General features: G+C 37.1%; 1 protein-coding gene across 6 annotated transcripts in view; it reads left to right on the top strand.

The window, feature by feature from the left end:
* SMARCA2 (SWI/SNF related, matrix associated, actin dependent regulator of chromatin, subfamily a, member 2) overlaps positions 1-13,458 on the top strand; it is a 162,410-nt gene extending 148,952 nt beyond the window's left edge. For 5 of the 6 annotated variants that reach the window (XM_033122457.1, XM_033122460.1, XM_033122459.1 and 2 more), the window contains 3 exons: positions 1,393-1,525; positions 11,747-11,889; positions 13,230-13,448. In XM_033122457.1, coding sequence (XP_032978348.1) covers positions 1,393-1,525; positions 11,747-11,889; positions 13,230-13,265 — 312 coding nt within the window. In that variant the 3' untranslated portion in view covers positions 13,266-13,448. Of the gene's footprint in view, positions 1-1,392; positions 1,526-11,746; positions 11,890-13,229 lie in introns of all 6 variants that reach the window. The other variant, XM_033122462.1, reaches the window with a different exon arrangement.
* The last annotated feature ends 236 nt before the right edge of the window (positions 13,459-13,694 follow it).

The following is a 13,694-nucleotide window of genomic DNA, read 5'->3' as shown; positions in this document are numbered from 1 at the left end:
CTAAAAAGCTCCTCTCCTTTCTCATCCCTGACAGAATCCTCCTCCCCTTTAAGATCCAGCTGAACTCTGATGTCTCTGGCCGACTCGACACCAGTGGCCCCATCTTACTACTCTCCCCCTGGTCCCGGAGCCTATTGGACTATATTGTTTGGGGCTCACCACAAGTTTGTCCAGTGTGTGGCTCATCTTTACAATAAAGGAATACATGTTCCTGGAGAGCAAGGATCATTTTTTCCCATGTTCTTCATTTCGTACTTAATTATTGTGGTAAAACACATAAGGATTGATTTTAACACACATTGATCATCTTAACCATTTCTAAGTGCATAGTCCGGTAGTGTTTAGTATATCACCATTGTTGTGCAACAGGCTTCCAGAACTCTTTTATCTTGTAACGCTGAAACTCTGTGCTCATGAAACAACTCCCCAGGTCCTCCCCCCGCCGCCCATGGTAATCATGCTTCTACTTTCTATTTCTATGAATTTGACTGCTTTTGATACCTCATGTAAGTTGAACCATTTTCAGTATTTGTCTTTTTGTGACTGGTTTATTATTTCCCTTGGCATAATGTCCTCAGGGTCCACCCATGTTGTAGCATGTGACAGGATTTCCCTCCTTTTTAAGGCTGAGTGATATTCCATTGTATGTATACGGCCCATTTGGTTTACCTATTCATCTATCAGTGGACATTTGGTTTGCTTCCACCTCTTGGCTATTGTGAGTAATGCTGCTGTAAACCTGGGTGTGCAAATATCTGTTCAAGACCTTGCTTTCAGTTCTTTTGGACATATACCCAGAAGTGGAATTGCTGGGTCACATGGTACATGCGTTTTTAATTTTTTGAGAAAAAGGATCATTTCAGCTTTATATCTCTCTCAGCATTTATGCTCAGGCATACACTAAAAATAAAGTACCGATTGGAAAAGTATTGGCTGGTACTGATAAACTCAGTAATAAAGAATAGCCTCCATTTGTTAGGGGAATTGCATTTTAAAGAAGGTTGCTTTGCCACAGTATTTGATAGATGAGTTCAAATAAGAAGTACTATTTTTAAATACTATTTTTGTTGTCACAGGAGAGAGGATATCTTATAGAAGTCCACCCTTCTCTCCCAAGTGTGTGCGAGTGCACACACATGCACGCACACACACACACTGAAATTATTTCAACTGCGCAAGGACTTTCTCCTGTGAGAATATGTATGTCTATATTGGACTTGGGAGTTTTCCTATTTGGGTTTCCTATAGGCATAAAAGCTAACGTTGCTGTTTCTACTAAAATTCATGTAAAATAAAGTTGGTGTTTTGCATAAGGAAGAGAATTGCATACTGCGATTGTGAATCTTAGGCCTCCAGCTCATAGTTTTTAACAGATGCCACTTTGACCTTTAGATCTACGAAGACTCCATCGTCTTACAGTCCGTGTTTAAGAGTGCGCGGCAGAAAATTGCCAAAGAGGAAGAGAGTGAGGATGAAAGCAATGAAGAGGAGGAAGAGGAAGATGAAGAGGAGTCAGAGTCGGAGGGTAAGCTCAGGCTTCCGGTTCCTGCACTTCTTTGCCCCTTGCTTCCCGCATCAATGTTTCCACAGATGCTAGTGGAACGGACATTAGGCAAATCTGGATTCCAGGCTTTGTTCTACCATGTCCATGCCAGGCAACCTCGGGCAGTGTACTTAACCCAGCTCCTGCTCATTTTCCTCCTCTGTACAACTGAGGTACTAAACATGCCCCACCCCCAAGCATGTAAAGAGGTTCCCTGAAGGTTGCCTTTGAGAATCAGTGTAATCTACATCTTCTACCAACATTGTGGTTAATACCTATCTGTTCTATAGCACAGTGGTTCTGTAATCCAGTGTGAATGATCGTGTTAATAGCTGGGCTCCACCCCGGAGTTTCGGATTCAGTAGCATGTGGTGGGGACTGAGAGTCAGTATTTCTAGCAAGTTCCCAGGGGATACTGATGGTGCTGGGCCCAGGACCACACTTTGAGAACCACTGCTTTGGAAAATAATCCTGCCGCTGAGTTGAAACGGTAGTCCATTTTATCCATCATGGATCAGCTGCTGATCCTGTCTGTCTGTATTTAAAATGTTGATATTTTGTTCATCGTAGATTTATTTTTTGTGATTACTTTTGAGTTTTTAAAATATTGCATTAGAATATTATTTATCTTGATTACTGAGTTTTGTGGCTTCTTAAATTTTGCACCCAAAGCAAGTACCTCCCTCGTCTTATCATAGTCTCAACCCTCGTTAATAACTTTAACATTTCAAGGTTAAAGCTGTTTTCAAAAGTCTAAAATTTCTTCTCACCCAGTTATGTTTTCACCCCAAACTTTCTCTCAAAGTAATAAATCCCACTGATTTATGGTTTGCTGTGTAAAACAGTACAGACATGCTTTGAAAAATTTTTTATTAGATTTGTTCCTAATTACATACTTAGTACAGACAACCTGGAAAATATTTTCTAAGACAGGAAAATTTGTATGATTTCATATGCATTTTGAGAAGTTGCCTTCTAGTTTTTTTCTATACATAAGTATTTTGTTTATAAAAGTATAGCACACTATTTTATAGCATGATTTTTCTATTTATTATGAGTATTTTCCTATTGCAATCAGGGTTTTTCTACAGAATACATATTACCATTCATTAATGAATATACCAAAATGTATTAAACTCACTCTAAATAATGCTATCCTGAAAATTCTTACCCATAAATCATTACAAACATTTTTAAAACATCTGGTGCGTACATATTACCACACAGAATGAGTTTATGTCCTTGCCAGCAGTGTACATAAATGTGTTTCTCCATACCCACATCTGTTCTTAGTATTATTCTCTTGAGTGATTCTGCCTTTTATTTATTAATTTAAACATTTTCAATTTCTTATGGTTATTACCTACTTCTGATATCCTAGCATTTGATGAATAAGTCTACATAATCTACCGTAGCTAGATATTTCCTTATTTTAGAGCCAGATTTCTAATCTGTTTTTAAATAGCTGCCTTCTCATTCCATCTATCAGTTTAGTTTTTCTCTAATGTCTCTTGACGGTTGGTGTATTAACTTTCTGTTGCTACTATAACGAGTTACCATAAACTTTGTGACTTAATAAAACAAAACTTGATTATCTCCTAGTTCTGTAGGTCACAAGTTTGGTATGGGTTTCTCTGTTCCTTTCTGTGGGCTCTGGGTGGGTGAGGGCGGGGGCAATCCATTTCCTTGTGCATCCTTCTTATGTTGCATCTCTTTGACTCTTCTGCCTCTTCTTCTTATACTTTGTTTTTTGTTGACGCAATTGACAGATAATACCATATTAGTTTCAGTTGTACAACAACAATGATTCAATATTTGCATATATTGTGAAATGATCACCATGGTAAGTCTAGTTAACATACATCACTACATGTAGAAAATTGATTTTTTTTATGATGAGAACTTTTAAAGTTTATTCTTAGCAACTTTCCAATATGCAATACAGTGTTATTAGCTATAGTCACCATGCTATACCTTAACCCCGTGACCTATTTATTTTATAACTGGAAGTTTGTACTTTTGGACCCCCTTCACCCATTTAACCACCCCGCAGCCCTCCTCCTTGACCTTCGGCAACCAATCTGTTTTCTGTATCTATGAGCCTATTTGTCTTTCATTTTGCTTGTGTTTTTAAGATGCCACATAGAAGTGAGATCATACAGTATTGTCTTTCTTCCTCTGACTTATTTCACTTAGCTCAATGTCCTCAAGGTCCATCTACGTTGTCACAGATGTCAAGATTTCATTCTTTTTTATGACTAAGTAGTAGTTTGTTATATATGTAAAACAGAATACACACACACACATATCAGATTTTCTATATCCATTCATCTATTGATGGGCACTTAGGTTGTTCCCGTATCCTTTTTTTTAACATTTTTTTTATTAGTTTCAGGTACACAAAACAATGTAATAGTTAGACGTTTATCATTTATATCCCTCACACAGTGACAGCCCCCCCCATCCATTACCCCTCTGACATCGCACACAGCCATTACATTTCCACTGTCTCTAGTCCTAATGCTGTACTCCGCTTCTTGTAACTATATATGTACAAAATTATAGTTGACATTCATTATTGTTCAACTTCAGCTTCAGGTGTACAGTGCAGTGATCAGGCATCTACATCATCCCTGAGGTGGTCTCCCTAATGAGACAAGTGCCCATCAGATACCCTACAGAATTTTTACAACATTATTGATTACATTCCCCAAGTTGACTTTGGTTTCCCCGTGGCCATCTTGTGGTTACTGACTGTTTTCTAATCCCCTCACCTCGCCCCTTATCCCCACCCCCCACCCTGTTCCCATATCTTGACTGTTGTAAATAATGCTACAATGGACATGGGGGTGCATGTATCTTTGAGTTAGTGTTTTTGTTTTCTCCAGATAAATACCCAGAAGTAGAATTGCTGGATCTTATAGTAATTCTAGTTTTAGTTTTAATGGGATCCTCCATACTGTTTTCCATAGAGGCTGTACCAGTTTGCATTCCCACCAACATTGCACAATGGTTCCCTCTCTCCCATCCTTGCCAGCACTTCTCTCTTTGATAATAGCCATTCTAATACGCACGAGTTGAGGTGATAATCTCATTGAGGTTTTGATGTACATTTCCCTGATGATTAGTGATGTTGAGCATTTTTTCAAGTACCTTTTGGCCATCTGTATATCTTCTTTTGGAAAACTGTCTGTTCAAATATTTTGCCCATTTTATATCAGATTGTTGGGGGGGGTTATTGAGTTGTATGATTATGTATTCCGGTAATTAATTCCTTATCACATATATGATTTATAAATATATTTTCCCATTCATACATTAATTTTTCATTTTATTGATGATTTCTTTTGCTGTGCAGAAGATTTTTTAGCTTGATATAGTTGTACTTGTTTATTTTTGCATTTACTGTCTTTGCTTTTGGTATCGAATCCAATGATCATCCCCAAGACTGATGTCAGAGAGCTTACCGCCTATGTTTTCTTCTAGGACTTTTGTGGTTTCAGGTCTTACATTCAAGTCTTTCATCCTTTTTGAATTAGTTTTTGTGTATGGTGTAAGATAGTTTCGTTCTTATGCATGTGGCTGCCCAGTTTTCCCAACACCATTTATTGAATGACTGTCCTTCTCCATTGTGTATTCTTGGCTCCTTTGTCATAAATTAATTGACCATATATGCATGGGTTTATTTCTGGGCCCTCCATTCTGTTTCATTGATCTATGTGTCTGTTTTTATGCAAATACCATACTGTTTTGATTACTATAGTTTTGTAATATAGTTTGAAATCAGAGCGCATGGTGCCTCCAACTTTGTTCTGTCTCAAGATTGCTTTGGTTATTCAGGGTCTTTTGTAGTTCCACAGAAATTTTAGGATTATTTGTTCTATTTCTGTGAAAAATGCCATTGGAGTTTTGCTAGGGGTTGGTTGCATTGAATCTATATATTGCTTTGGTTAGTATGGATATTTTAACAATGTTAATTCTTTCAGTTCCATTTATTTGTCTTCAATGTTTTTCATCAATGTCTTACCATTTTCAGTGTACAAGTCTTTCCCCTCCTTGTTTAACCAACTGAGCCAACCAGACACCCCGTGCCTGTAATTTTCTTGTAGTATTCTATCTGGTTTTGGTATCAGCATAATATGAGCCTTGTAGAATGAGTATGGAAATGTTCCCTCTTCTAATGAGGATGACAGATACTAATTTTTCTTTAAAAATTAATTTTCCTTAAGAATGACAGACATTAATTTTTCTTTAAATGTTTGGTAGATTTCACCAGTGAAGCCATATGGTCCTAGATCTCTTTCTAGGGAGGTTTTTAATTACTGATTCAATCTCCTTTGTAGTAATCAGTCTTTTCAGATTTCCTATTTCTTCATGATTCAGTCTTGGTAGGTTGTGTATTTCTAGGAATTTGTCCATTTCTTCTAGGTTGTCAATTTTTTTTGGCGTATAATTGTTCATAGTAGTGTCATAATCTTTTGTATTTCTGTGCTGACATTGGTTATGTCTCCTCTTTCATTTCTGACTTTGATTCCTCCCTTTTTTTTCTTGGAGAGTCTAGCTAAAGATGAGTCTATTTTGTTTATCTTTTCAAAGATCCAGCTTTTGATTTCATTGATCTTTTTTTATTGTCTTATTACTCTATTGCATTTATTTTCACTCTGATCTTTGTTATTTCCTTCCTTCTACTAACTTGTTTGTTCTTTTAGTTTCTTGAGTTACAAAATTAAGCCTTTTATTTGAGATTTTTCTTATTTCTTGATTTGTAGGCATTTGTCACTATGAACTTCTCTTTTAGTACTTGCTTTTCTGTACCTCCTAAATTTTGTTATGTTGTACTTCCATTTTCATTTGTATCAAGGTATTTTTTATTTCCCTTTGGTTTCTTTGGTTGGCCCATTAGTTGTACAGTAGCATGTTGTTTAATCTCTACGTGTGTATATTTTCCAGTTTTCTTGTAATTCTACTTTCATACCATTGTGGTTAGAAAAGATGCTTTATATTCAGTCTCCTTAAATGCATTAATAATTACTTTGTGGCCTGAAATATGTTCTATTCTGGAAAATGACCCACATGTATTTGAGAAGAATGTATTCCATTGCTTTTGAATGGAATGTTCTGTATGTATCTGTTAAGTTCATCTGGTCTAATATGTCATGTAAGGATGTTTCCTTACTTATTTTCAATCTGGATGAGGTATCCATTTATGAAAATGGATTATTAAAGTTTAATACTATTATTGCTGTCCATTTCCCTCTTTAGGTATGTTAATATTTGCTTTATATATTGAAGTGCTCCAATGATAGGTGCATAAATATATTTAAGGTAGTCCCTTTAACATTTCTTGTAAGGCTAGTTTAGTGTGGTTGAACTCCTTTAGCTTTTGCTTGTCTGGAAAACTTTTTTCTGATTTATTTTTAATTAAATATATTGGAGTGACATTGGTTAATAAAATTATATAAGTTTCAAGTGTACAATTCTCTAATACATTGTCTATACATTGCATTGTGTATCTACCACCCAAAGTCAAATTTCTTTCCATCACCACATATTTAATTGTCTTTACCCTCTTCTACCTCCTCTGCCCTTTATCCTCTGGTAACTACTAAACTGTTGTCTCTGTCTATGAGATTTTGTTTGTCTCGTTTATTTGCTGCTTTCAGTTTTATACCCCACCTATGAGTGAAATCATAGGGTTCTCAACTTTTTTGTCTGACTTATTTTGCTTACCATGCTAATTTCAAGATCCATTCATGTTGTCACAAATGGCAGGACTTTATCTTTTCTTATAGCAGAGTAGTATTCCGTTTGTACATGTACCACATCTTCTTTATCCAATTATCTATCAAAGAACACTTCAGTTGATTCCATGTCTTGGCCACAATGAATAATGCTGCAATGACCATAGGGGTACACATATCTTTACAGATAAATATTTTTAGATGTTTTGGGTAGATACCCAGAAGAGGGATTGCTGGGACACATGATAATTCTATTCTTAATCTTTTGAGGAACTTCCATAATGTTTTCTATAGTGGCTGTACCAATATACATTCCCACCAGAAGTGTAGGAGGGTTCCTTTTTCTCCACTACCTCTCCAGCACTTGTTATTAGTTGCCTTGCTGGTAATTGCCATTCTAACAGGTGTGAGGTGGTATATAACTGTGTTTTTTGATTTGCATTCTATAATAGCTAGTGAAGTTGAGCGTTTTTCTCATGTATCTGTTGGGAATACTGACTGTTCAGGTCCTGTGTCCATTTTTTAATTGGATTGTTTGTTTTTTGTTGTTGAGTTGTATGAGTTCTTTGTGTATTTTGGATATTAGCCCCTTATCAGAGGTGTTGTTTGCAAATATCTTTTCCCATTCGGTTGGTTGCCTCTTTGTTTTATTGATGGTTTCTTTTGCTGTGGAGAAGCTTTTTAGTTTGATAAAGTTATTTTTGCTTTTACTTCCCTTGCTTTTGAGATCAAATTCATAAAATCTTCTCTAAAATCAAGGTCCATAAGTTTAGTTTCCTGTTTTCTTCTATGCGATTTATTGTTTGAGGTCTTACATTTAGGTCTTTGATCCATTTTGAGTTAATTTTGGTGTATGGTGACAAATAGCTGTCTAGTTTCACTCTTCTGCACATGACTTTCCAATTTTTCCAGCACCATTTATTGAAGAGGCTGTCTTTTCTTCATTGTATGTTTTTGGCTCCTTTGTCAAAAATTATCTGCCCATATATATGTGTTTATTTTGGGGTTCTCAGTTCTGTTCTATTGGTCTATGTGTCTGTTTTTCTGCCAGTACCATGCTGTTTTGATTACTGTAGCCCTGTAGTACAAGCGAAAGTCAGGGAGTGTGATACCTCCAGTATTGTTCTTTTTTCTTAAGATTGCTTTGGCTATTCGGAGTCTTTTGTGGTTCCAAACAGATCTGATGATTTTTTGTTCTATTTCTTTAAAAAATGCCATTGGGCTTTCGATGGGGATTGCATTAAATCTGTATATTGCTTTGTGTAATATGGCCATTTTAACTATGTTGATTCTTCCAATCCATGAACACGGAATGTCTTTCCATTTCGTGTGTCTTCTTCAAATTCTTTTAATAATGTTTTGCAGTTTTCAGTGTCTAGGTCCTTCACATCCTATAAGTTTATTCCTAGGTATTTTATTCTTTTTGTTACTATTGCAAAAGGAATTGTTTTTTGGGTTTTTTAATTTTTTTTTCCTGAAATTTAGTTGTTAATGCATAGGAATGCAATGGATTTTTGTTCATTGATTTTGTGGTCCTGCAACTTTATGGTATTTATTGTTTCTAATAGTTTTTTGGTGCAGTCTTTAGCGGTTTTCATATGAAGAATCATGTCATCTGTAAGTGACAGTTTGACTTCTTTATTCCCAGTGTGGATGCCTTTTATTTCTTTCTCTTACCTGATTGCTCTGGCTAGGACTTCCAATACTATATTGAATAACAGTGGTGACAGGGGCAAACCCTGTCTTGTTCCTGATCTTAGAGGAAAAGCTTTCAGTTTTTCACCATTAAGTGTGATATTAGCTGCCTCTGCACTGGGCCCTGAGGTCAGTGAGTCTGAGTGCACAAAACCATTAAGAGCCTTTTCTCGATGTTTTGTAGCCTTGTGGATCTTATGGGCTTGAGCCCCATGATTTTTCAAAGCTAGCTGCTTTGGGGACACCTCTCTCAGGTGCAGGTCTTAAAAGTTTGGTGTTCAAACCCCTTGCTCTTCAGGAAGAAGCTCCAGGTTTTGATTTCCTTCCCAGTTGTGGGTGGCCACACTATGGGTGGGGGTTATGGTGAGATTGCTTCTCAGCTTCTTGTACCTGCTTGGATGCACAGTTTTTCCTTGTTTGCCCAATGGGTATGTGTCACTCAGCTAGTTTTCTTTTTTTTCCCAGGAGAAATTGTTCCTTATGTAGCTCTAGCTGTGGGAGGAGGTGAGTTCAGGATCTTCCTATGCTACCATCCTGAAACGGAACCTGCCCTTCTCTGTGTAAGGACTCATGTGGTTAGACTGGGCCTACCTGATTAATCCGCAGTAATCTCCCTACCTCTGTGTTAGCTGATTAGCCATGGATTTTAATATATTCACAAATTCTGGGGATTAGAACATGGACATCTGTGGGGGACCATTATTCTGCAACCATCCTTGGTAATTAGAACTTTTCATGAGTCTATATAGTGGCGTAAAGCCTTATGGATGCCTTTTATAGGGCTCACCTGATGGCCTAGTTATTAGCCAAGTCGTCCATGGCAACCTGTCAGGTGAGCTTTTTTGAGTGAATCACAAAGCCTGATAGCTTTAGAATGTCCCACACTCTAAGGTGCATTTAGATTATATTCCTAAAGATGCATTTTCTTACCTGTACTGCCATGCCAGTCTTCTGCCCTTTACACCTTGCTTGGATTTCCTGTACTCACATGTCAGGAAGAGTGACACCTCTATAGTAGATAAAGATATTTCACTTGTTCTTTGCAAATTTATTTAGAAAACTTTGAGTCTTCAGTACCTTCATGCATCTCCATTAAAAGATAGACCTTTTCATCACCAATCTTTTGGTGATGTCCCCCAGCTTATATAGCGCATTAAGCAGCAGTCCTTTGGATATGATAGGGAGAAGCCTTGACTGGGAACAGTGTTTTGTATACTAGGATTCGCCAGTCTTTGCCCCACTTGGGATGGTGTGCTGCCGCAATACTTCCGTTCAGACGAGCTCTGCTCTCGTATTTCTTGTTACCCTACACTTTCATGGAAGATTTCATTTTTGTGGATCTTCCACTTCACAAAAGAAGTCTGAAAAACTCTCATCTCTGGGATTCCTTCTGAAGCTATGACTCCCTCCATGACAATCTCCATTTCTATGTGCCTTGAGACCCACCAAACATGATATTCTAGCAAAACCATTTTAAATGGGAGACTCGCATTCTCAGTGACTTCATTATCAAATCCTAAAAATGATGTTCTGTGGACACTTGTCACAGAACAATGCCATGGAAAAGAATTTCTTTGTATCTTGTGATACCACGCCTATGTCTATGTTATAGCACTTTGAAATCATCTAAGTGTTTTTATTTCTATCCTTGTAATAGCTCATGTGAGATTGGAAATGGGTGCTGTCTCTCTGAAGGCTAGCTTAGCAGAGCACTGTTAGAAATTTACCATGTGGTTATATCCACCATACCTCCCCCAAATTCTGCCAAGATATGTCAACAAGTAACTTTATGGCAGCTTTGTTCATAGTGGCAAAAAGCTGGGAACTTCAGTGCCCATCAATAGGGGACTGGCTAAAAAAAATTATAGTGTACCCATAGATGGAAATTTTTCAGGTATCATAAAGAACTAGGTGGGTGTGTATTAGTTGATCCATAAAAATATCCCACATGTGTGCATAAAAGAACAAGGTGTGACATATGGGCATGTGTAATGATCCCTTTAGGATATCTATATAAAGCGTGTGTGTGTGTACTTGGATTCTTCATATTCTCTATAGAATTATGTAGAGAGAATGTTATGGAATCTATATCTAGAGAGAGAATCATATACAGGAATGGATATATTTGCAGGTATGAATGTACATTATCTGGAAATAATCACCAGAAAGAGAAGAGCAGGCAGAGAGACTAGAGAAGGGGGAAGGAAGCTTTCTCATTCATTTGTTTGAATGTTTTGTTTTTACTTTCCACTTTGAACCTTTCTATGCTATTAAAAATATTACTCAACTATTTGAATTTTCTTTTTGTTTAAGTCAGCTGGAGTTATCTACACAGTAAAATTATTGGCCCTTTTCAAGCCTTTATACTTATTTACACTTTTTAGTGTCGAAGCTCTGTTAAATAAATGTCCAGACTCCTCCACACAGTAGGAAAGGCAGCCGTCGTTATCCTGGTTAGGGAGATCCCTGTTCAGCCATTAGGAGACAGGAAGAGAGGCCCAGCCCAGCTGCCCTCGTGGGACCTCGTTCCCTCTTGTTGCCTGTTTAGGGTGACTATGTAATTTATCGTCTAAACAGAGACATGTTTTCAAGTAAAAGGGGGTGTGAAACACAGGATGATGGAAAACAGGCATCAATAGAGAATGTTCTGGGCACTCCTGGACATTTGATTTGTCATATGCAGATTGGCAATCTTTTTACTACCTCTAAAAATATGTCCCTGTGATTCCTCATTGCTGTCTGTTTTGCTTTTTTGTTGTTGTTGTAGCAAAATCTGTTAAGGTGAAAATTAAGCTCAATAAAAAAGATGAGAAAGGTCGGGACAAAGGAAAAGGCAAAAAAAGGCCAAATCGAGGAAAAGCCAAACCTGTTGTGAGCGATTTTGACAGTGATGAAGAACAGGATGAAAACGTAAGTGGAGCTGACTTTGACTGAAGCTGGGAAGCCCTCTCTGCTTCTGTTTTCTTCTCATGTTTCCATGTCCTTTGCAACCTCTTCACTTTAATACCTGGAAATGAAAATGTAAAGATTTGGTGAGATTTCAGTTTTGAGGGATGTGAACTGAGCAGCATGATTTATAACGGAATTTCGGGCTTTGTTTATTGCTCTTTTTTAGTAGTCTTCAAAAATGGAAAACACTAAATCAAGTTTCCTTTTTCCCTTTCTTATCTTCCTACTGCGTCCTTACAGATACACTTTTCTCCATGGTCAATTAATAGTTTATATCTATAACACCCAGCATAGTGCCTAGTATGTAGCAGTATATATACGAAATGATGATTAGATAGAAGAATAAGAAAGGATATCTGAGTTTTTGGTTTGAGTTGATTTTAAGATACCGTACAAAAAACTCAGATGGATTTTTTAGTACCTAGAGGTGTTATTTTTATATACTACAATACCATATAGTACTATCCCATGTGGTACTATATTTAATGCTTCTATTAGCATCTCAACATATTACAGAAAGCAATGCTTAAGTTGTATGTGTTTTGCTCTAGGACAGGTAAGTAGATAGCAGAGGTTTAATTGAGATCCAAATAGCCTAACTCAGTCTAGGGCCCTATGCCTGGCTGTGGTGGGCATCAAGGCAGCAGAGCTGGCAGAAACTTCTAATACCTTCCCTTTTGAAGTGCCCTTCATCTCATTTCACTTTTCAGAAGACCTCAGTTTTCCTACCACCCACTCCTTACTTTTTTCTTTCTGGAAAGTTAATTTTCCATTTTATTATGTGGGCTAGTTTGATTTTCCTTCAACACGTTGCCATTTGGGTCTGATGAAAACGTTTCAGAATTTTTATCTCACCCCACCCAGACTTAACCCTTGACACAAGTATGTTCTAATACATTGAAAATGTATTAGAAATTTAAAATGTAGTAGTCTACTGTATTTTCTTCAGCAGACTTCCCAGGGAGTAGACAAGAAAATGGTTTATTCTTTTCTCCCCTGAATGTTCTAAAACAGTGCTAAAAATAGAAAGTATTAGCTGTAAACCTTTCATGCCAAAGTGAAAGAGAGCAAAGTACTAGCACAGAGCGTGGGAATTGCCTCAGGATTGTCAACTGGGAGCACCCCTTTCAGCTGAGAGGCTGTTGGTGCCTCTTTAGCACCTTTACATCTTCTCACAGAATGAAGAGGCTTGGAGGGTTAACTGTTTCCAAAATGTCATCTCTTTTCTACGTTGCCTCTTGATTTACATCTTTTTTTCTTGTATGTAACTTTATTCCATTTTATCTTCATTTTACTTTTAGGAACAGTCAGAAGCAAGTGGGACGGATGATGAGTGATCAGTGTGGACCTTTTTTTCCTTAGTAGAACTGAATTCCTTCCTCCCCTCTCTCATTTCTACCCAGTGAGTTCATTTGTCATATGGGCACTGGGTTGTTTCTATATCGTCATCATCTATAAACTAGCTTTAGGATAGTGCCAGACAAACATATGATATCATGGTGTAAAAAAAAAAAAAAAAACATGTGCACATACAAATATTTGTAACATATTGTGACCAAATGGGCCTCAAAGATTCAAAGATTAAAACAAAACAAAGCTTTTGATGGAAAATATGTGGGTGGATAGTATATTTCTATGGGTGGGTCTAATTTGGTAACAGTTTGATTGTGCCTGGTTTTATCACCTGTTCAGATGAGATTTTTGTCTTTTTGTAGCACTGATAACCAGGAGAAGCCATTAAAAGCCACTGGTTATTTTATTTTTCA

Source organism: Rhinolophus ferrumequinum, chromosome 12 (genome assembly GCF_004115265.2).
Source record: "Rhinolophus ferrumequinum isolate MPI-CBG mRhiFer1 chromosome 12, mRhiFer1_v1.p, whole genome shotgun sequence".
In the NCBI taxonomy this organism is placed as follows: domain Eukaryota; kingdom Metazoa; phylum Chordata; class Mammalia; order Chiroptera; family Rhinolophidae; genus Rhinolophus; species Rhinolophus ferrumequinum.
Note: the sequence above shows the minus strand (reverse complement) of the source record. Positions and strands in the feature narration are given on the sequence as shown.